This window comes from Microcaecilia unicolor, chromosome 2 (assembly GCF_901765095.1).
Source record: "Microcaecilia unicolor chromosome 2, aMicUni1.1, whole genome shotgun sequence".
Lineage (NCBI taxonomy): Eukaryota > Metazoa > Chordata > Amphibia > Gymnophiona > Siphonopidae > Microcaecilia > Microcaecilia unicolor.
In genome coordinates, this window is record NC_044032.1 from 539972856 (window position 1) to 539997596 (window position 24741).

At 48.2% G+C, this 24741-nt stretch overlaps 1 protein-coding gene across 1 annotated transcript in view; it reads right to left on the reverse strand.

Annotated features, from left to right (window-relative positions):
- Positions 1–24741, reverse strand: part of PDS5A (PDS5 cohesin associated factor A) — a 644759-nt gene that overhangs the window by 402795 nt on the left and 217223 nt on the right. The window contains exon 12 of the mRNA XM_030191317.1: positions 22924–23075. Coding sequence (XP_030047177.1) covers positions 22924–23075 — 152 coding nt within the window. The remainder of the gene's footprint in view (positions 1–22923; positions 23076–24741) is intronic.

The following is a 24741-nucleotide window of genomic DNA, read 5'->3' on the forward strand; positions in this document are numbered from 1 at the left end:
GGCATTCCTCACCGCAGCTTGCTGTTTGAGAGCCACCACTCCATGCTGAGTTGGGCTGCAGGGAGCCAACTGAGTCTGCACTGATAATCCTGGGAAATGGGAGACCAACGTTGTAGCAGGGAACACTGCAGCGGTCTCATGTGTGCTCTCGTCCAAGGCACCACTTCTAGGGTGGCCGTCATTGACCCCAAGAGCTGGACAGTGTCCCAAGCTCGCGGGCGAGGCATCCTCAGGAGCAAACGGACCTGATTCTGAAGCTTCCACCTCCTTTGCTTGGGTAAAAAAACCCAACCCCGAGGCCATGTCGAACCGAACCCCCAAAAACTCTAGAGATTGAGAGGTTGTCAGGTGACTTTTGGGTATATTGATGACCCAGCTCAGAGATTGCAGTACTGAGACCACTCTGGCTGTTACATGACGACTCTCTTCTGCAGAGTCTGCTCTGATGAGCCAGTCGTCGAGGTATGGGTGAACCCGGATACCCTCTCGCCTAAGAAAGGCAGCTACCACCACCATTACCTTGGAAAAGGTTCAGGGAGCTGTGGCGAGGCCAAAAGGCAAGGCCCGAAACTGAAAGTGTTTTCCCAACACCACAAACCGGAGAAACTGTTGGTGCGGGGGCCAAATAGGGTGCAAGTAAGCTTCTTTCAGGTCTAGAGACGTGAGAAACTCTCCTGGCTGTACCGCTGCAATGACGGAGCGCAGGATTTCCATGTGGAAATGCCGTACTTTGAGTGACTCGTTGACTTTCTTCAAGTTGAGAATGGGCCAAAAAGATCCAACTTTTTGCGGCACCAAAAAATAAATGGAGTAACGACCGCAGCCGCGTTCAGCGTGAGGCACAGGGATCACCACTCCCAGGTGCAACAAAGCCTTGCAAGGTCTCCTCTACCACCGCCCGTTTGACGGCAGTGCCGCATCGGGACTCCAAAAACACGTCTCTCACCGGGGTAGTTAATTCCAATCTGTAGCCGTCTCTGATCAGGTCCAAAACCCACCGATCTGAGGTAATCTTGACCCACTCCTCGAGAAAGACGTCCTCCAACTACAGGAATCGAGGAGTGGGCCGGCGCACCATCATTGAGAGGGTCGCCCATGAACTCCAGGCCTTGAACCGGCCGCTGCGGAGCGTTTGTCCGAAAGGAGTTCCTCTGCTGAAAACGGGCACGCGAAGTAAACCCAGCAGAACGCCCCGGGCAGTACCTTCTAGCTTCATGGAAGCGAGGTCTGGAAGAGGAGGGAACCGCCTGACCCATGGAAGAAGGCTGCGGCCTATCCTCGGGTAAGCGCTGGGGTTTGGCATCCACCAGGCCCTTGACAATTTTCTCCAACTCCTCATCAAATAGGAGAAGGCCTTGGAAGGGCAACTTCACCAACCTTTGCTTAGAGGTCATGTCAGCCGCCCAATGCCGTAGCCACAACAGGCAGCGAGCCGCCACAGCCATCTGTTTAGCTGAAGCTCTGATCATAGAGGGCGTCAGCCAAAAATGACAAGGCCGACTCCATCCACGGTGCCACCTCCACAAGGGGCTCCGCTCCATCTCCGGGCTGCTCCACTGCTGTTGCAACTAAGCGAGGCAGGCTCGAGCAGCATAACAACTGCACACAGATACCAGTAAGGCTAGGCCTGAAATCTCAAAGGACCGCTTCATTGCTGATTCCAGACGCTAGTCCTGCATGTCCTTCAGGGCGACCCCTCCCTCTACTGGGAGGGTCGTCTTCTTCGTCACAGCCGTGACTAGGGCATCTACTTTAGGCACGGTCAAGCGTGCCAAGTGCTCCTCACTAAGAGGGTATAAGTGCCCCATTGCCCTGGCAACTTTCAAAGGCCCCTCGGGGTCAGCCCATTGAGCCGAAATAAGCTCTTGGATGGAGTCATGCAAAGGAAAGGCTCGAGCAGGCTTCTTAGTACTTGCTATCCTCTGATTACCAGAGGAGGCCTCGCCTAGCGCAGGATCTTCAATAGAGAGGGCCTGCAAGGCCGTCAGAAATAAGCGCTGGCAGCTCATCACGATGGAAAATCCTAACTGATGTGGGATCATCTGGATCCAGTGGCAATCCGGCACCTTCATCTGGCTCCTCAGACAACGAAGGCCTACCAGACCCCTCAGAATCCCCACAGCCCGACCACGGGGGGGAAAGGGGTGCGCGCCACTTCCTGAAGGGGAATTTATCCTTCTACGCTTGTCATGCGGCCAACTGTCTGGGGAAAGAACGCCTGACGGTAATCCCGGGCCAGCCTCCACTGGAGGGTAACCAGGTAGCAACGCAGAGTCAGACACCTGCGGCAGAGCCCTCTTTAACATGAACGCTTTATGTAAAAGCAACACAAACTCAGGAGAGAAAGGCTCACCCTGGTCTCCCGGTTCCAATCCGGGGCAAGCAGCTCCTCTGGTAGCCTCCATTCGAGACTCCCCTCCGGCCTCAGACCCCTCTGCTCCTGCGGGGGTCGGGCCATGCGGCGCATCCAAGATGGCGCCCGCTGCCAGCTCCACTGAGTGGGAAGAGACATCGCTCGCCATGCTCGAGCCGGCCCTGACGTCTGAACAGCACGATTTACAGAGCCCCGCTGCTGATCTGCACTTGCCACAACGTGAACAGCTCTTAACAACCTCCACAGCCATAGCCGAAAATGGCGGAAAATTTCAAAATGGTGGATTCGCGCGAAAAACGCCCCGATCGCGGGCCCTCCCCGGAGCTACAAGACGCTCTTACCTCACCCGACCGAGTCCCAGAGCTCCAGTCACACTGCACAGACAGAAGATAGCCTCAGAATCGCAGCGCTAACAAGCGCGTCACTTTTCTTTTTTTCTTTTTTTTTAACGCTGTGAGGAAAGTTAGAGGCAACAGCTACAGAGGCACTCCGGAGGTCCAGAAGAGTGGGAAAGGCAGGGAAAGGACGAACCAATGTGCCTGCATCCACATAGAAGAGAGTGGGAAAGACAGAGACAGGGCAAACCTATAAGCCTGCATCCACATAGGGGGAAAGGTAAGGCAGGGAAAGGGCTAACCTATGTGCCTTTAAAGTGGAGCTGCAATAGCCACAACACCCCTGCTACAACTGGCAAAAGCACAGGAGCCACCCCAGGCAGATTCTTGAAGGAGCTGAATAAGCTGCGTCCAACCCTGCTGGGAGATAGAGAATACTGAGAGGCAGATGGAGCTAGACGTCCAGGAGGCACTATGGTTTTCAGTGTTCTCTATCTCCCCCTGCTGGTAGGTGGACACAACCCATTCGTAATGGATTCATCTGCCGCTGATGACAAGAAAAGTCAATTTTTTGGACACCATTAGTTTCCATCAGCAATGGCTACATACAAACATCTATATATAGGAAAACTACAGACAAATGCAGTTACCTCCATAACTCCAGCTTCCACCCGTCACACAGAAAAAAATCCATTATACACAGCCAAGCCACAAGTTACCACCGTATCTGTTCTGACTCAGGGGACAGAGATAAACACCTCAAAATCCTGACTGAATCCTTCAAGCAAAAAGGCTACAACCCCAAAATAATCTCCAATGTTGCCTCCTCCCTTAAAATATCCAGGGAAAACCTACTGCAATACAAGGAAAAGAAAGCCACAGACAGAATCCCCTTGTAGTGACATACAACCCAGAGCTACAAAAATTGAGAATCGTCATAAAAGATCTACAGCCACTACTCCAGGAGGATGAACAACTAAAAGAGACATTCCCATCCCCACAGCCACCCAATTTAAAACACAAACTAGTGAAAAGCAAGCTCCCAACAGAAGCTCAAAAAGAAGAGAGAGGCACACATCATTACAATATATCCATATGCAAACTATGCCAACAGATTTCACAGGATCCCACAGTCATTCACAAAGAAAAATAATCAACATAAAGGAATCCTTCACATGCTCATCTTCCAATGTGGTATATATCGTTCAATGTAAAAAGTGTGAAGAAGGGTGCTATATTGGACAAACAAACCAGATGCTAAAGATGAGATTTAATTTACATAGACATCATATGAGAAATGCCAGTGCCAACCAGGATGTCACCTCTGTGGGACAGTACTTTACAAAATCAGAACACACTATATCAATGATTTTATGGTGAGAATACTAAAAGGAAACTTTAAGACAATCCAGAAACATAAGACCTTTGAAGCCAAAATGATTAAAAATGTTGACACCCACCAGACAGGACTTAACAAAGATCTGGGTTTTCTAGCCCATTATAAATCATAAAATTCTACTGATTTGTCACCCTCTTATCTACCCATGCATCTCTCATCCACCCACAAGACTTCCTCAATTTCCTGCCTCTAACTGGGGGAAACTCTAGATTATATAAAATTAGAGCCAACAGAAAAAATCTTTTTGGCATCTCTTATGGATTTAGCTCATGCCCTCTCCCAAACTTGCAAAAGGCATAGCATAAACAGATTAGTACTAGACTGTATCTCAATTCCCCCCTTTCGGTACCCAGAGGAGGTGGTAAAGTGGACATAAGTCTGCTGGGTTTCAGATATATGCTGCCCTACCTCTCAGTCCAATATATGCATCAGCTAAGCAGCAGGCCAATGAATTCTACAGAAGTAGAGCTAATAATCCTCCTTGTCTAACCTCAGTACAATTTTTTTTAATAACCCATGGCAATTTTCTGCCTCAAACAAATGAGGATATAGTCCTCTGGCACCTTTACCATTAGAAAATATTCATTTTGACATCAGCCCCTACCAGGATTAACAGCCTTTGTGCCATTTGTTCATACATCTTCTGAAATAACTTGGTATAATTTAGCTCATAAAGTTTATCCACCATGTTTGTAACTTCTACCCCCAAATATCAAAGTGAAATGCAGGACCATTTAAAGAGGAAGCACGTTCTCAAGTAAATCACTGAGGCTTCATTTAACTTTATGCTGAGGGCTTCTCTTTGTTCATTTGATTCTGAATCCACCAACTGCTTCATAAACTTTGAAATTATCAATCAAGTCTGGCATTGTCAAAAGTGGATGAGCAACAGCCAGCATCATGCCATCCACAAATTAAGCTACTTATGGTTCCAACTCCCAACTCTAACTACTACTACTATTTAACATTTCTAGAGCGCTACAAAGTGTACGCAGCGCTGTACAAACACAGAAGATAGTATATATGAGAGAAACATCAAAGCATTACAACTAAGAGCACACAAATTTGGTGACATTGTTCCTTTTACCCCCTTATATCATCATTGGCTCTAATCCTTTCTGCCAACAGTTCCACAGAGACAGCAAACAGCAAGAGGGGAAGCAGACATTCGTGAAGTGGACAACTCTAAACAAAATGTCTGAGTAACTCCCATTGACCATGACAGACACTTCTGGGTCAATGTATAACTTTTCTATCCAGGTTATAAAATTTGTTCCCAGCTTCACTTTGTGGACAGCCTTAACTAGAAAATCCCAGTGCACTGTCAAATGCTCTTCCAGCATCTATAGCTAATAAAATCATTGGTGAATCCCCCTACTGGGCTGCCTCACTAAGGTGAAGAACCCTTTTTATATTGTTAGCCATTTAACTCTCTGGAATCAAACCAGCCTGGTCTATATGCACTAAATCAGAGAGGACCACTGAAAACCTACTGGCCAATATCTTAATGAGCAGTTTTACATCTATGTTTAAGAGTAGTATCGGTCTGTAGGATCTAAATTGAGATTTGTCCTTCCTTTCTCTGATTGTTATTTCTACCCTGTAAATTGAGGAGGGAAAGAAGAGCTATGTAAGAGGCCATTAAAAGGTACTGTTAACGGATCAGCCACTTCCCCACTACATATTTAAAAAGATAGGCTGACAGCCTGTCTACACCATGTATCATATCTACTGCTAGTTTCTGAATTGCCTAATTGTACCTCACGGTAACAGAATAAGACATTTAATCACTGTTGTGCTTCTGGTAAAACCTCTGGCAGAGTGACAGCATCCAGTCGCTAATATTTTCCTCCTGAATGGACATGACATATACATATATATATATATATATATATATATAAAGAGGGGCATAATCGAACGGGGCCGGCCATCTCCGGGGCCGGCTCCGTGAATGGGCGGGGCCAACTGTATTTTCAAAAAAGATGGCCAGCCATCTTTTTTTTTTCAATAATACGGTTGGGGCCGGCCAAATCTCGACATAAATGTTGAGATCGTCGGGTTTGAGATGACCGGCTTCGGTTTTCGCCCATAATGGAAACCGAAGCCGGCCATCTCAGACCCGGCCAAATCCAAGCCACTTGGTCGTGGGAGGGGCCAGCATTTGTAGTGCACTGGTCCCCCTTACATGCCAGGACACCAACCGGGCACCCTAGGGGGCACTGCAGTGGACTTCAAAAATAGCTCCCAGGTGCATAGCTCCCTTACCTTGTGTGCTGAGCCCCCCAAATCCCCACCAAAACCCACTCCCCACAACTGTACACCACTACCATAGCACTTAGGGATGAAGGGGGGCACCTAGATGAAAGCGCGAGATTTGGCGCATTTATCTTTGCCAGCATACCATTGAAGAAAGCCAACGTGAAGATGTTTTCTACTTAAGGTTTAACTGTGAACTGTTATGACCTTTTGACTGATTACAGTTTGCTATTGCAGACTGAAGTGTTACACGTTGTTGTTATGATGGATTTGTCAATTAGTGGTATGGTGGGGTAGAATGATTTAGTAGGGTGAATGTGCATGGATGTTTGAGTGACTGCGAGACTGGGGTGAGAGCTGTGAAAATCCAAAGTTGATGTATTGTTACATGATCATGTATTAATAAATCGAAAAATTGTTTTAGTATAATATCAGAGCACATTTGTTATATTTCATTCACGGGTTTTGTACTCTGACTTTAGGTGTTATTCCCCTGAGGTAATAGGTTGTTACTGATAATTAAGGGGTGATGGCTGCAGCCTATTGGGAGTCTAAGTCGGGATTGTCCCAGGACCGCATCTCAGAATTGTTGGGTGGTGTTCGGTTGTTTTCAGATTGGACGGGATGAAGTGCTGAGAGCACATAAAACATTAATAAGAACTGAGTTACATTCAGCCGCATTAATTGAGTACATTCACGCCCAACGAGTCCCTCGTGGACTCCGTATGAATAAAGAACCCAGGTTTTTGGGGAACGATCAATATGTGGCTAAATGGAACTCAGTCATTACACAATGTTCCTTAGACCTCATGCTACTCACTATAGATTCACTACAGGAAGAGATCAAAGTACACCAGGATGATTTTCAGCAGAAACTTAATAGCATTAAGCAAATCCGGGACAAACAAGTATTTGAGAGAGAGTATAACGAACAAAATCGGAAGATAGATCAATATCGTGCTGAGCAAAGAGCTTTAAAGGTGACTAAGTACAAAAGAGACGAATATGATTACACTAAAGGCTATGTATATAGCTGGATGGATAAAAGTGGTCGTGGGAGAAGAATAAGAAGGGGAGGGAGGAAAGTTAATTTTAAGATGTCGTCAAGTGATTCTTCGGAAGAAGATGACGGGAGAAAGGATAAATTTCATCCCCCCAAAAAATGATATATCATCTAATAAAATACAGGAGGGGGATAATCTGTTACCAGTTCTTTTTTACGAATCACCGAACAAATACAAGAAGAGCCATCCGAAGCCAAAATAGAAACAACGAAATTAGCAAACAAATCAAAAAAGACAAAGAAGTTAACAATGTGATTAACATCTCTACAATTCAGTTAACATCAGATCAACATGACGTTTTGAATAGAGGGCTTTCGTTTGTACCTTCAAATAAATATATTGCGTTCACTACATGGCAAGGTCTTTTTAGATTTTTTCGAGAGCTAAGGCTCCGTTTGTTTTTTGGTGAGGAACGAAAATTGATGAAACTCATGCTTAAATAGCAGGGTTTGGATGGATTCCAGAGTCTCTCCCTCAGTCAAGTTGTAGAGATAAATGCTGAAGTTACATCAGAGCAAGCTGCACTTATTTTGGATTAATATCGTCTAAAGGTTTTTAAACCTGAGAAACTGTGAAAGCGCGAGATTTGGCGCATTTATCTTTGCTAGAATACCATTGCAGAAAGCCAACATGAAGATATTTTCTACTTAAGGTTTAACTGTGAACTGTTATGACCTTTTGACTGATTACAGTTTGCTGTTGCAAACTGAAGTGTTACACGCTGTTCTTATGATGGATTTGTCAATTAGTGGTATGGTGGGGTAGAATGATTTAGTAGGGTGCATGCGAATGGATGTTTGAGTGACTACGAGACTGGCGTGAGAGCTGTGAAAATCCAAAGTTGATGTATTGTTACATGATCATGTATTAATAAATCAAAAACTTGTTTTAGTATATCATCAGAGCACATTTGTTATTTATATATATATTAATTACATGATCATGTATTAATAAATTGAAAACTTGTTTTAGTATAATAGAGCACATTTGTTTTATATACATATGTATATACAGTGGGGGAAATAAGTATTTGATCCCTTGCTGATTTTGTAAGTTTGCCCACTGACAAAGACATGAGCAGCCCATAATTGAAGGGTAGGTTATTAGTAACAGTGAGAGATAGCACATCACAAATTAAATCCGGAAAATCACATTGTGGAAAGTATATGAATTTATTTGCATTCTGCAGAGGGAAATAAGTATTTAATCCCTCTGGCAAACAAGACCTAATACTTGGTGGCAAAACCCTTGTTGGCAAGCACAGCGGTCAGACGTCTTCTGTAGTTGATGATGAGGTTTGCACACATGTCAGGAGGAATTTTGGTCCACTCCTCTTTGCAGATCATCTCTAAATCATTAAGAGTTCTGGGCTGTCGCTTGGCAACTCGCAGCTTCAGCTCCCTCCATAAGTTTTCAATGGGATTAAGGTCTGGTGACTGGCTAGGCCACTCCATGACCCTAATGTGCTTCTTCCTGAGCCACTCCTTTGTTGCCTTGGCTGTATGTTTTGGGTCATTGTCGTGCTGGAAGACCCAGCCACGACCCATTTTTAAGGCCCTGGCGGAGGGAAGGAGGTTGTCACTCAGAATTGTACGGTACATGGCCCCATTCATTCTCCCATTGATGCGGTGAAGTAGTCCTGTGCCCTTAGCAGAGAAACACCCCCAAAACATAACATTTCCACCTCCATGCTTGACAGTGGGGACGGTGTTCTTTGGGTCATAGGCAGCATTTCTCTTCCTCCAAACACGGCGAGTTGAGTTCATGCCAAAGAGCTCAATTTTTGTCTCATCTGACCACAGCACCTTCTCCCAATCACTCTCGGCATCATCCAGGTGTTCACTGGCAAACTTCAGACGGGCCGTCACATGTGCCTTCCGGAGCAGGGGGACCTTGCGGGCACTGCAGGATTGCAATCCGTTATGTCGTAATGTGTTACCAATGGTTTTCGTGGTGACAGTGGTCCCAGCTGCCTTGAGATCATTGACAAGTTCCCCCCTTGTAGTTGTAGGCTGATTTCTAACCTTCCTCATGATCAAGGATACCCCACGAGGTGAGATTTTGCGTGGAGCCCCAGATCTTTGTCGACTGACAGTCATTTTGTACTTCTTCCATTTTCTTACTATGGCACCAACAGTTGTCTCCTTCTCGCCCAGCGTCTTACTGATGGTTTTGTAGCCCATTCCAGCCTTGTGCAGGTGTATGATCTTGTCCCTGACATCCTTAGACAGCTCCTTGCTCTTGGCCATTTTGTAGAGGTTAGAGTCTGACTGATTCACTGAGTCTGTGGACAGGTGTCTTTCATACAGGTGACCATTGCCGACAGCTGTCTGTCATGCAGGTAACGAGTTGATTTGGAGCATCTACCTGGTCTGTAGGGGCCAGATCTCTTACTGGTTGGTGGGGGATCAAATACTTATTTCCCTCTGCAGAATGCAAATAAATTCATATACTTTCCACAATGTGATTTTCCGGATTTAATTTGTGATGTGCTATCTCTCACTGTTACCAATAACCTACCCTTCAATTATGGGCTGCTCATGTCTTTGTCAGTGGGCAAACTTACAAAATCAGCAAGGGATCAAATACTTATTTCCCCCACTGTATATATATATATATATATATATATATATATATATATACACACACACACACATCTCTCTATATAAAACGCAAATCCAACGTTCTATTGAAGCCTCACCTGCAAGTCGGAAATTTGAGGTGGTGTAGATATCCGGTTTGCCCATGAGTGTCTGCCCCGCCCTCGCGTCACAACGTCATGACGTCGAGGGCAGAGCAATGACACTCATGACACCCAACCAATCAATGCACAGCAGTAGCAACAGAAGCCCCCCTCCTCGCACATCACCCAAACCACGAAACTGGCTGCTGACCTCAACAAAAAATCGCCGCTGGACCCACGCCCTCCTACCCGAGTCCCCGCTTCCGCTGCCTGCCTCGACTCCCCGTCCACCCTCCCTCACCTGCACCCCGAGTCAATGCTGCACACCACCCTCTCTCCCCGCTCCCTCCCAGTTGCCACTGCACCCACTGCTCTCTCCCTCCCCCCTCCCGAGTCGCCGCTGGACCCGTCCCCCTCACCCACCCTCTTCCACGACGGACACTTGCAGCTGCACGCTCGCCGTTCCGCCGCCCTCCCTCTCCTCTCCAAGTCCAGGTTCACACTCTCGCACAGGACGAAGAGGGAGGGCGGCAACACGGCGAGCGAATGGCTGCAACGAGTGTCCAATGTGGAGGAGGTGGGTGAGGGCTCGGGGTCAAGGACCACTGGCGACTCGGAAGCGGGAGGGGGGGGGGGGGGGAGGAAACAGCACTGGCTACGACTCCAGCGCAGCCGTCATTCCATTCACTGAAAACAAAAGAAGCAAACCTATGACATGCTTCAGGACGTTTAATACACAGGAGTGAAAGTGACCCAAGCAAGTGTACAGTAAGCAAGGAAGCCCATTGGTTAATCTCTGTTTCAACTCCCCCACGCAGCCGTCATTGCTATACACTCACAAACAAGCAAACCTAGGAGCTGCTGCTTCACATTGTCGTTTTTAAATTGAGGACAAAAAGAGAGGGGACACAGACAGACCCTGCAACTGGGAGGGGGGGACCCTGCAACTGGGAAAAAGGGACGGGGGAACCCCCCTGGAACTGGGAGGGAGGGGGGAATCCTCCTGCAACTGGGAGACAGACCGGGGGGGGGGGGGGGCGGAAGAGACCCTGGCACATACTCTCATTCTCACACACACACTCGCACCCAGTCTCACTCTCCCTCTGTCACACACACACACGCGCGCGCACATTCACTCTCTCTCACACACTCACTCTCTCAAACATACACATTCCAATGAAAACTTTGCTAGCGCCCGTTTCATTTCTGTACGAAATGGGCCTTTTTTACTAGTGTATTCAAATATACATGTACACATATCTTTTTTTTATTTTTTTTTTAATTTTATTTATCATTTTACTTAATTACATTCACATTTATCACATAAATGTAAGGAAATACAGAAATTAATATAAAAAGGAAAACATTTTCTCTCAACAATATATATTTACATAATTGTCCACAATTGGAAGATCCAAGATCAGGAAAACAATCTTAAAGAAAATAAGAAAAACTAAAAATGGTTAATCTTACACTTCACATTTTCTGAGGGAGGAAGGTTAATCGGTTATTGCAGCCGGTACAGTGATAACTGAAGGAAGTTGCTGCAGAGCATTCTTCATCTGTTTCCACAAACTCTTATAATTTCTTAGGTTCAAACAAATAAGTAATAAGGAAATAAAACACAAGGGAATCGCGCTAGGAAGGTCCCACCTAGGGCAATGATTCCTGGCTTAAAAGCCAAGACTTCACATCTCCCAGTCTGCGATTCCCTTGATATGTCAGGAAATATATGTATCTTTGAACCCAAAAAACTAATCAACCATGTATCAGAAATACAATTTCAAAACATTGTTCCTATCTAAATCAAAGACGAAAGTCACTAATAATAGAACTATCTATAACTTCTGAATTTTCCAAAATGTCGTATAAACTTACATCTCTTTTCTCTGATAAAGAAGATTTTAAAGGAAATATAATTTTAGTCACCAATAGGCAGCTATAAGAAGGTATTAGCAAAGTATCAGAGAAATATTTCTTCAAGAATTCAGTAGCTGATATATAGGATATTACAGGTAAATTTATCATTCTCAAGTTTTTTTCCCTTAATTGGTTCTCCAGAAATTCCAATTTTTAAAAGAAAGATAACTATTCTTCATTACCAAATTGTCTGATTTTCATAGAGAAGCCATTTCCATAATCAAAGTCTCTATTTTTATATCTTGGACTTCCGCTTTGTTAGATAGGTATTAATATAAATTCTTTAACTCACATAGTGAAAAAGTTTAAACATCTGAAGAAGAGAGTTATTCACATTCTACTGCAGTTCCTATAGTACGTCCATTATGACATTATTGGCTTCACCAAGTCCAATTTCTCCACAGAAACCACTCCAGATATCTTCGGGGGGGAAGAGCTCACTCTCCAATCCCCCAGTTGGTTTATTATCCGAGTCGATGCTGCGCCAGGACCTCCTCGGGTCACGTGAAAATCCTAACCCACTTCGGGCGTTTCCATTATTGACCTCCATAGTGAAGCAATACTGTTTCCGGGTCTTGGAGGGGTCGTGCCAACAGGGGGACTCAAAGTCACTTCCTCTCCATTGAGATTCGGCAATAAAGCCTTGCTGTTCCCCGAAGCAGGAACCGATATCCCCGACGTTATGACCCCTGAATCTCTGCAAAATAGACTGAGAAATGGTGGGAACCCCAGCCATGTTCGAGGAGGACAACACCATGGCTTTGCCTTTTCTCTTCCCCATTCTCTGGGGAGCGCACCTTCTTCTTCAGGCATTCTGGTGAAAAACAGGAACTCAACTAGCGTACGTCCTCCCTCAACGCCATCTTGGATCCTCCAGGTTGGGACACTCTTTGTCTGGTTTCTCCTCAGAGACCTGTCTGATATGGGTAACACTACAGCATAGCCTGAGTCACTGAAACACGGAAGCCCCTCCACCACTTACAAGGTGGTGTCCCTTCGGAGGGGACATGTACATGTACACATATCTTGTAAGCTCTTTTGGGCAGGGACTGTCTCTTTGTATCAGGTGTTCAGCGCTGCATGCGTCTGGTAGCGCTATGCAAATGCTAAAGCGAATGCTACATACCTGTAGAAGGTATTCTCCGAGGACAGCAGGCTGATTGTTCTCACTGATGGGTGACGTCCACGGCAGCCCCTCCAATCAGAAAACTTTACTAGCAAAGGCCTTTGCTAGTCCTCGCGCGCCGATGCGCACCGCGCATGCGCGGCCGTCTTCCCGCCCGAACCGGCTCGTGTTCGTCAGTCCCATATGTAGCAAGACAAAAACAAGGGAAGACACAACTCCAAAGGGGAGGCGGGTGGGTTTGTGAGAACAATCAGCCTGCTGTCCTCGGAGAATACCTTCTACAGGTATGTAGCATTCGCTTTCTCCGAGGACAAGCAGGCTGCTTGTTCTCACTGATGGGGTATCCCTAGCCCCCAGGCTCACTCAAAACAACAAACATGGTCAATTGGGCCTCGCAACGGCGATGACATAACTGAGATTGACCTAACAATTTATCCAACTAACTGAGAGTGTAGCCTGGAACGGAATAAAACATGGGCCTAGGGGGGTGGAGTTGGATTCTAAACCCCGAACAGATTCTGAAGCACTGACTGCCCGAACCGACTGTCGCGTCGGGTATCCTGCTGCAGGCAGTAATGAGATGTGAATGTGTGGACAGATGACCACGTCGCAGCTTTGCAGATCTCTTCAATAGTGGCTGACTTCCCCTGTTGGGATCAAAAGAAACAAACAATTGGGCGGACTGTCTGTTGGGCTGTGACCGCTCCAGATAGAAGGCCAATGCTCTTTTGCAGTCCAATGTGTGCAGCTGACGTTCAGCAGGGCAGGAATGAGGACGGGGAAAGAATGTTGGCAAGACAATTGACTGGTTCAGATGGAACTCCGACACTACCTTTGGCAAGAACTTAGGGTGAGTGTGGAGGACTACTCTGTTATGATGAAATTTGGTATAAGGGGCCTGGGCTACCAGGGCCTGAAGCTCACTGACTCTACGAGCTGAAGTAACTGCCACCAAGAAAATGACCTTCCAGGTCAAGTACTTCAGATGGCAGGAGTTCAGTGGCTCAAAAGGAGGTTTCATCAGCTGGGTGAGAACGACATTGAGATCCCATGACACTGTAGGAGGTTGACAGGGGGCTTTGACAAAAGCAAACCTCTCATGAAGCGAAAAACTAAAGGCTGTCCTGAGATCGGCTTACCTTCCACACGGTAATGGTATGCACTGATTGCACTAGTGCAGAAGGTAGTCAAGCAGGGTCTGTGTAGGACAAGAGCGAGGATCTAGGGCCTTGCTGTCACACCAGACGGCAAACCTCCTCCATAAAAAGAAGTAACTCCTCTTAGTGGAATCTTTCCTGGAAGCAAGCAACACACGGGAGAAACCCTCTGACAGACCCAAAGAGGCAAAGTCTACGCTCTCAACATCCAGGCCGTGAGAGCCAGAGACTGGAGGTTGGGATGCAGAAGTGCCCCTTCGTCCTGCGTGATGAGGGTCGGAAAACACTCCAATCTCCATGGTTCTTCGGAGGACAACTCCAGAAGGAGAGGGAACCAGATCTGACGCGGCCAAGAGGGAGCAATCAGAATCATAGTGCCTCGGTCTTGCTTGAGTTTCAACAAAGTCTTCCCCACCAGAGGTATGGGAGGATAAGCATACAGCAGACCTTCCTCCCAGACCAGGAGGAAGGCATCCGATGCCAGTCTGCCGTGGGCCTGAAGTCTGGAACAGAACTGAGGGACTTTGTGGTTGGCTCGAGATGCAAAGAGATCTACCAAGGGGGTGCCCCACACCTGGAAGATCTGGCACACTACTCTGGAGTTGAGCGACCACTCGTGAGGTTGCATGATCCTGCTCAACCTGTCGGCCAGACTGTTGTTTACGCCTGCCAGATATGTGGCTTGGAGCACCATGCCGTGACGGCGAGCCCAGAGCCACATGCTGACGGCTTCCTGACACAGGGGGCGAGATCCGGTGCCCCCCTGCTTGTTGATGTAATACATGGCAACCTGGTTGTCTGTCTGAATTTGGATAATTTGGTGGGACAGCCGATCTCTGAAAGCCTTCAGAGCGTTCCAGACCGCTCGTAACTCCAGGAGATTGATCTGTAGATCGCGTTCCTGGAGGGACCAGCTTCCTTGGGTGTGAAGCCCATCGACATGAGCTCCCCACCCCAGGAGAGACGCATCCGTAGTCAGCACTTTTTGTGGCTGAGGAATTTGGAAAGGACGCCCCAGAGTCAAATTGGACCAAATCGTCCACCAATACAGGGAGTTGAGAAAACTCATGGACAGGTGGATCACGTCTTCTAGATCCCCAGCAGCCTGAAACCACTGGGAAGCTAGGGTCCATTGAGCAGATCGCATGTGAAGGCGGGCCATGGGAGTCACATGAACTGTGGAGGCCATGTGGCCCAGCAATCTCAACATCTGCCGAGCTGTGATCTGCTGGGACGCTCGCACCCGAGAGACGAGGGACAACAAGTTGTTGGCTCTCGTCTCTGGGAGATAGGCACGAGCCGTCCGAGAATCCAGCAGAGCTCCTATGAATTCGAGTCTCTGTACTGGGAGAAGATGGGACTTTGGATAATTTATCACAAACCCCAGTAGCTCCAGGAGGCGAATAGTCATCTGCATGGACTGTAGAGCTCCTGCCTCGGATGTGTTCTTCACCAGCCAATCGTCGAGATAGGGGAACACGTGTACTCCCAGCCTGCGAAGCGCTGCTGCTACTACAGCAAAGCACTTCGTGAACACTGGGCGCAGAGGCGAGCCCAAAGGGTAGCACACAGTACTGGAAGTGACGTGTGCCCAGCTGAAATCGCACATACTGTCTGTGAGCTGGCATTATCGGGATGTGCGTGTAGTCGTCCTTCAAGTCCAGAGAGCATAGCCAATCGTTTTGCTGAATCATGGGGAGAAGGGTGCCCAGGGAAAGCATCCTGAACTTTTCCTTGACCAGATATTTGTTCAGGGCCCTTAGGTCTAGGATGGGACGCATCCCCCCTGTTTTCTTTTCCACAAGGAAGTACCTGGAATAGAATCCCAGCCCTTCTTGCCCGGATGGCACGGGCTCGACCGCATTGGCGCTGAGAAGGGCGGAGAGTTCCTCTGCAAGTACCTGCCTGTGCTGGAAGCTTTAAGATTGAGCTCCCGGTGGGCAATTTGGAGGTTTGGAGGCCAAATTGAGGGTGTATCCTTGCCGGACTATTTGAAGAACCCAACGGTCGGAGGTTATAAGAGGCCACCTTTGGTGAAAAACTTTCAACCTCCCCTCGACCGGCAGATCGCCCGGCACTGACACGTTGATGTCGGCTATGCTCTGCTAGAGCCAGTCAAAAGCTCGCCCCCTGCTTTTGCTAGGGAGCTGTGGGGCCTTGCTGACGAGAGCGAGCGCGCTGGGGCTTAGCCTGGGCCGCAGGCTGTCGAGAAGGAGGATTGTACCTACGCTTACCAGAAGAGTAGGGAACAGTCTTCCTTCCCCCATAAAAACGTCTACCTGAGGAGGTAGATGCTGAAGGCTGCCGGTGGGAGAACTTGTCAAAAGTGGTATCCCGCTGGTGGAGCTGCTCTACCACCTGTTCGACTTTTTCTCCAAAAATATTGTCCGCTCGGCAAGGGGAGTCCGCAATCTGCTGCTGGATCCTATTCTCCAGGTCGGAGGCACGCAGCCATGAGAGTCTGCGCATCACCACACCTTGAGCAGCGGCCCTGAACGCAACATCAAAGGTATCATATACCCCTCTGGCCAGGAATTTTCTGCACGCCTTCAACTGCCTGACCACCTCCTGAAATGGCTTGGCTTGCTCAGGAGGGAGCTTGTCCACCAAGCCCGCCAACTGCCGCACATTGTTCCGCATATGTATGCTCGTGTAGAGCTGGTAAGACTGGATTTTGGCCACGAGCATAGAAGAATGGTAGGCCTTCCTCCCAAAGGAGTCTAAGGTTCTAGAGTCCTTGCCCGGGGGCGCCGAAGCATGCTCCCTAGAACTCTTAGCCTTCTTTAGGGCCAGATCCACCACACCAGAGTCGTGAGGCAACTGAGTGCGCATCAGCTCTGGGTCCCCATGGATCCGGGACTCGATCTTCTTGGGAATGTGGGGATTACTTAGAGGCTTGGTCCAGTTCGCCAGCAATGTCTTTTTTAGGGCATGATGCATGGGTACTGTGGACGCTTCCTTAGGTGGAGAAGGATAGTCCAAGAGCTCAAACATTTCAGCCCTGGGCTCCTCCTCCACAACCACCGGGAAGGGGATGGCCGTAGACATCTCCCGGACAAAGGCCGCAAAAGACAGACTCTCGGGAGGAGAAAGCTGCCTTTCAGGGGAGGGAGTGGGATCAGAAGGAAGGCCATCAGACTCCTCGTCAGAGAAATATCTGATGTCCTCCTCCTCCTCCCACGAGGCCTCACCATCGGTATCAGACACAAGTTCATGAACCTGTGTCTGAAGCCGTGCCCGGCTCGACTCCGTGGAAACACGGCCACGGTGGGAGCGTCGAGAGGTAGACTCCCTTGCCAGCACCAGCGAAGCTCCCTCCGCCGACGTCGTCGGGGAGCCTTCCTGGGAGGCGACCGCAGTCGGTACCGCAAGCGGCACCGACGTCGGAGACCTCACCCCGGGCAAGGGGCCAGCCGGCGCCTCACTCGACGGTACCGGTGGCGCAAGCACCCCCAGTACCGGAGGGGAAGGGCGCAACAGCTCTCCCAGGATCTCTGGGAGAACGGCCCGGAGACTCTCGTGCAGAGCGGCTGTGGAGAAAGACATGGAAGCCAATGCAGGCGTCGAGGTCAGAGTCTGTTCCGGGCGTGGAGGCTGCTCCGGGCTGTCCAAGGTGGAGCGCATCGACACCTCCTGAGCAGAGGGTGAGCAGTCCTCCCGGTCCCGATGCCTACTGGGTGCCGACTCCCTCGGCGACCCAGAGCTCTCGGTACCGATGCGGGAAGGAGACCGGTGTCGATGCTTCTTTGACTTTTTCAAACGAAGCATGTCACCGGAACTTCCCGGTACCGACGATGAGGACGTAGAATCCAGCCGTCGCTTCCTCAGGGCCGAGGCTGAAGAAGGTCGGTCTCGGGGGGGGGGGGGGGGGCTGTACCGCAGGAGCCCTCAGGGTAGGGGGAGACCCACCCAAAGGCTCACCGCCACCAGCAGGGGAATGGACAGCCCTCACCTACACTCCAGTCGAAGCACCACCGTCCGACGACATCAGCACTAGTGAAGGTCCCGGTACCGCCGACGCAGCCTTTCGATGTCTCGGTACCGACGATGCAGAGGGTCGATGCCCCGGTGCTGTTGTCGACGAAGAGCCCGAGAACAACACGTTCCACTGGGCCAATCTCGCTACCTGAGTCCTCTTCTGTAAAAGGGCGCAAAGACTACAGGCCTGCGGGCGGTGCCCAGCCCCCAGACACTGAAGACATGACGCGTGCCTATCAGTGAGCGAGATTACCCGGGCGCATTGGGTGCACTTCTTGAAGCCGCTGGGAGACTTCGATGACATGAGCGGAAAAATCACACCGGCGGAATCAAAATTCGTAATGGCGATATAGGCACCAAAAACAGGGAGAGAAAAAACCCGTACCGAGGCCTCAAAAAAGGCCTACCCCGAAAGCGAAAGGAAACTTACGCAGGGCAAAAGCTGGAAGCACGGGAAAGGGGTAAAGACCGTAAAGGTCCTTCTTTTTTTTTTTTTTTAGCAAAAATCGCGAAGACGCGCGAGGGTCAACTTTGAGGAGCGCGAAACGGCGCAAAACACGACTGTCCCGAGCGCGGACAAAAGAAGACTGATGAACACGAGCCGGTTCGGGCGGGAAGACGGCCGCACATGTGCGGTGCGCATCGGCGCGCGAGGACTAGCAAAGGCCTTTGCTAGTAAAGTTTTCCGATTGGAAGGGCTGCCATGGACGTCACCCATCAGTGAGAACAAGCAGCCTGCTTGTCCTCGGAGAACATTGATCAACCTGAAACTATATACAAACTAGCTGAGAGTGCAGCCTGGAATAGAACAAAATGGGCCTAGGAGGGTGGAGTTGGATTCTAAACCCCGAACAGATTCTGCAACACTGACTGCCCAAACCGACTGTCGAGTCTGGTATCCTGCTCAAGGCAGTAGTGAGATGTGAATACGTGGACTGAAGACCAAGTTGCAGCTTTGCAAATCTCTTTAATGGAGGCTGACTTTAAGTGAGCCACCGACGCAGCCATGGCTCTGACATTATGAGCCATGACATGGCCCTCTAGAGTCAGCCCAGCTTGGGCATAAGTGAAGGAAATGCAATCTGCTAGCCATTTGGAAATGGTGTGTTTACCAATGGTGACTCCCCTCCTGTTGGGATCAAAAGAGACAAACAACTGGGTGGACTGTCTGAAGGGCTTTGTCCGCTCCATGTAAAAGGCCAACACTCTCTTGCAGTCCAAGGTGTCCAAGCTGCTTTCACAAGGGTAGGATTGAGGAAGGGGAAAAAACGTTGGCAAGACAATTGACTGGTTCAGATGGAACTCCGACACCACATTCGGCAGGAACTTAGGGTGTGTGCGGAGGTCTACTCTATTGTGATGAAACTTGATATAAGGTGAATCCACTACTAAGGCCTGAAGTTCACCCTACGAGCTGAAGTAACAGCCACAAAGAAAATGACCTTCCAGGTCAAGTACTTCAGATGGCAGGAATTCAGTGGCTCAAAAGGAGCTTTCATCAGCTGGGTGAGAACAACGTTGAGATCCCATGACACTGGTAGAGGTCTGACAGGGGGCTTTAACAAAAGCAAGCCTCTCATGATGCGAACAACTAAAGGCTGTCCAGAGATAGGATTACCTTCTACACATTGCTGATAAGCACTGATTGCACTAAGGTGAACCCTTACGGAGTTGGTCTTCAGACCAGACTCTGACAAATGTAGAAGGTATTCAAGCAGGGTCTGTGTAGGACAAGAAAGGGGATCCATGGCCTTGCTGTCACATCAGACGGCAAACCTGCTCCATTTAAAATCTCCACAGTTCTTCGGAGGACAATTCCAGAAGAGGAGGGAACCACATCTGACGCAGCCAGTAGGGAGCAATCAGAATCATGGTTCCACGGTCTTGCTTGAGTTTCACAAAGTATGGAAGGATATGCATACAGAAGGCCTGTTCCCCAATGTAGGAGAAATGCATCTGATGCTAATCTGTCATGTGCCTGAAGCCTGGAACAGAACTGAGGGACCTTGTGGTTGAGCTGAGAGGCAAAAAGATTCACACTCGGAAGATCTTGCGGGCTATGCCTATATTCAGGCACCACTCGTGAGGTTTTATTATCCTGGTCAGTCTGTCGGACAGACCGTTGCTTATGCCTGCCAGATAAGTGGCTTGTAGAAACATACCATGACGGAGTGACCAGAGCCACATCTGGACAGCCTCCTGGCACAGAGGGTGAGATCTGGTGCTCCCCTGCTTGTTGGTATAATACATCGCAACCTGATTGCCTGTTTGAATTGGGATAACTTGGTTGGACAGCCAATCTCTGAAAGCCTTTAGAGCATTCCAGATTGCTCAAAACTCCAGAAGGTTGATCTGAAGACCTGTTTCCTGGAGGGACCAGGCTCCTGGAGTGTGAAGCCCATCTACATGAGCCCCCCACCCCAAGAGAAATGCATCTTGTCATCAGCACTTTTTGGGGCTGAGGCATTTGAAATAGAAGTCTCAAGGTCAGATTGGACCGAATTGTCCACCACTGAAGACAGCGTACAAGCTCGGGGAACACTCGGATGACATCTTCTAGACTCCCCATGGATTGATACCAGTGAGAAGCCAGGGTCCATTGAGCAGATCTCATGTGAAGACGTGCCATGGGTGCAACATATACTGTGGAAGCCATGCGGCCCAACAACCTCAACATCTGCCAAACTGTGACCTGATGCGATGTCCGAAGCTTCGATGCGAGGGACAGAAAGTTGTCCGCATGTGTCTCTGGAAGGTAAGCTCAAACAGTTTGTGTGTCAAGGAGGGCTCCTATGAATTCTAATTGTTTGACAGGGCGGAGATGGGGTAATATATTATGAACCCTAGTAGCTCGAGCACCTGAATAGTCTTTCCCATGCACTCCCGAGCACCCTCCTCCATGGTGCTCTTTATCAGCCAATCGTCGAGATAAGGGAACACATGACCTCCCAGTCTGCAAAGCGACACTGCAACTACCAGTAGACATTTGGTAAATACCCTGGGAGTTGGCACGAGGCCAAAAGGCAGTATGCAGTACTGAAAATGTTATGTTCCCAGCCAAAATCGAAGATACTTCCTGTGAGCTGGAAGTATTGGAGTGTGGGTGTATGTATCCTTTAAGTCCAGAGACCATAGCCAATTGTTTTCTGAATCATGGAAAGAAGGGTGCCCAAGGAAACCATCCTGAACTTTTCTCGACCCATGAATATGATCAGGGCCCTTAGGTCTAGGATGGGATGCATTCCCCTGTCTTTTTCTGCACAAGGAAGTACCTGGAATAGAATCCCTGCCCTTCTTCCCCTGGTGGAGCGGGTTTGACCGCACAGGCCTTTAGAAGGGCAGAGAGTTCCTCTGCAAGTACCTGCCTGTGCTGAGAGCTGAAAGAATGAGCTCTCAGTGGACAATCTGGAGGTTTGGATATCAAATTGAGGGTGAATCCCAACCAGACTATTTGAAGAACCCACTGGTCGGAGGTTATGAGAGGCCACCTTTGGTGAAAAAATTGTAACCTCTTTCCAACCGGTAAGTCATCCGGCACGGACACCTTTATGGTGGCTACGCTCTGCTGGAGCCAGTCAAAAGCTCGTCCCTTGCTTTTGCTGGGGAGCAGCAGGGGCCTTAGGCGCACATTGTTGACGAGAACAAGCTCACTGGGGTGTAGCCTGAGCAGGCTGGCGAGCCGCCAGAGCATACCTACCCCTAGTAGAGGCATAAGAAGCACTCCGGGACCCACCAAAATACCTCCTAGATGAGAAGGTGGTCGCAGAAGGCGCCCGGCGGGAAAGAGAAGACATAGCATCTGTGTGCTTTTTGATCTGGACAACCAGTTCTTCGACCTTCTCTCTGAAAAGGTTATCCTCCCAGCAAGGGGCATCTGCCATTCTCTGCTGGACCGAATGGTCAAGGTCAGAGACATGCAGCCATGAGAGTCTGCACATCGCTGTACCCTGGGCAGAGATTCTGGATGCCATAACAAAAGTGTCGTAAGTGCCCCTGGCCAAGAACTTGCGACACGCCTTCTGCTGCTTGGCCAGCTGGCGAAAAGGCTCGGTCTGATCCAGAGGGAGTGAATTGACCTATTTTACAGCCATTCTAGCAGCAGGTTTTTGTGATGTTTTCTCAGATTCTCCAGCAGGACCAGCAGCTGGATTTGGCCACTTTCTTAAACAGACCATTTCCAGACTTGGATATGGAAGAGGACTTCCTCCTGCGCCTGGGCATGACAGCAGCTCAGAAAGTGCTTGCCACTGTCTGGAAACAACCCCGGAGACCTGAGCTGGACTCGCTGGTGCTCATACTGGACTAGTGGTATGATATGTATTGCCTCACAGCCCTCTGTCGCTTTAAAGTTTGCAGTTTTGAGCGATGCTGGGGTGACTTTTAGTAGTGGAAGGCCACTTGCTAGTCTTCTGCAAGTAAACCCTTTTTACTTCAGTGTTTCTTTGCTTTTACTGGGGGTCAGGAAGGGGGATTGTAGCTTTTAGCGCTCACTTGTTGTATTAGGGAGATATAATGTAGAAACCACTATGTATTCACCATGTTATTCTATTGTTCTTGTTGTTGTGTGTGTTTTATTGAGTGATAAATAAAGATGAGTTTAAAAAATGACAAACAGAAGGCCTCTGACTCACTTGTCATCAATGCTGTTCTGATAGTAGATGTGCAACAGCTTGTCCTTTATCCAGTTCACCTTCTCAGCCGCATCCTTTCCCGCTTCAGCATGGAGGCAGTACTTCTTGTATAACTGTGCCAGGCCCATCATTGCTTCCTTTCTCACTCGCCACTGGAAAAAAAGCATTACAGGCATCAAACTAAGAGGAAACAATACCAGCAGAAGAACCACCCTCTTGATGCTTACATCTAAAATTTTAGCACTTCCAATATCCCCTGTTATCCCCTGAATCCTGAAAAAAAAAAAAGCTCTGTTATAAGGAAGGGAAAGGGAAATGGGACTTGATATACTGCCTGAGGTTTTTGCAACTACATTCAAAGTGGTTTACATATATTCAGGTACTTATTTTGTACCAGGGGCAATGGAGGGTTAAATGACTTGCACAGAGTCACAAGGAGCTGCAGTGGGAATCGAACTCAGTTCCCCAGGATCAAAGTCCACTGCACTAACCACTAGGCTACTCCTCCACTCAGCAAGAAAAAGGTCACATTTCACAATCCAAGAAAGCAAATAAGCATTCCCGAAGCTTTTCAACTAATTTAACACAGCCAGGCTTCATTTCAGAAAGCCCTGTTGAATCTAAGCCTCACTATATATTGAGCCTTACCATGAGAGTGAAGTAGTCACCACAAAATTTCTACAAGAATGCTATGTAAGGCAGAAACAGCTGCTATCCAAGAGTAACATCAATGCTCATCTCACATTTGCAAAAACATACTTGAATGATGCCCAAGCCTTTTGGGATAATGTTCTGTGGACAGAGGAGTCAAAATTAGAACTCTCTGGACATCAAAGGTCCCATTATATCTGGCGTAAAGCAAATAAAGCATACGACAGTAAGAACATCATACCAACAGTGAAACATGGTGGTGGTATTGTGATAGAGTGGGGATGCTTTGCTGCCCCAGGACCTGGAAAACTTGCCATTAACAAAGGAACTGTGAATTCTGCACTGTACTAGAAACTTTTTAAGAAGACTTCTTGTCTTCTGTTTGTAAACTGAACCATAACAGAGTAATGCAGCAAGACAATGATCCAAAATAAAAAAAACAAGTCTACATCTAAATGGTTGAGGAGAAACAAAATTAAAGTTATGGACTGGCCTAGTCAAAGTAGTGACTTGAACCAAAAAGACATGGTGTGGCAAGACCTGAAGCAAGCAGTTCACGCACAAAAATCTATAAATGTCTTTAAATAAAAAGTTCTGCAAAGAAGAGTGGGCTGAGATTCCTCAACAATGATATGAAAGACTGACATCAAATTATAAGAAGCATTTGGTTGCAGCTATAGCTGTTAAAGGTGCTGCAACTAGTTACTAATTTTAGGGATTTAAGGAGTTTATCATGGATAATATGAGCGTTAGATAACTTTGTTTCTTAAAAAAAAAATAAAGTAAAATTTAAAAGCTGTGTTATGTATACTCAGGTTCCCGTTGTCTAATGTTACATTTTGATAATGATCAGAAGCTATTCAGTTCGACTTATCTCTACTATAATAAAAGGCACCTTCAACGTTCTGAAGCTGACTCCGTGGCTTCACTGAAGTGAAGGGTTCGTAAGGATCGTTAGGTTCGTCGCTCTGTAACCATCTCTCTCTGCCCCGCCCTTGCGCCTCTGATAGGTCCGCCACCCTTGACGTCATCACGTTTTGACGTCGAGGGCGGTGGACCTATCAGAGGCGCGAGGGCGGGGCACAGAGAGATGGTTACAGAGCGACAAACCTAACGATCCTTACAAACCCTTCACTTCAGTGAAGCCACGGAGTCAACTTAACAACG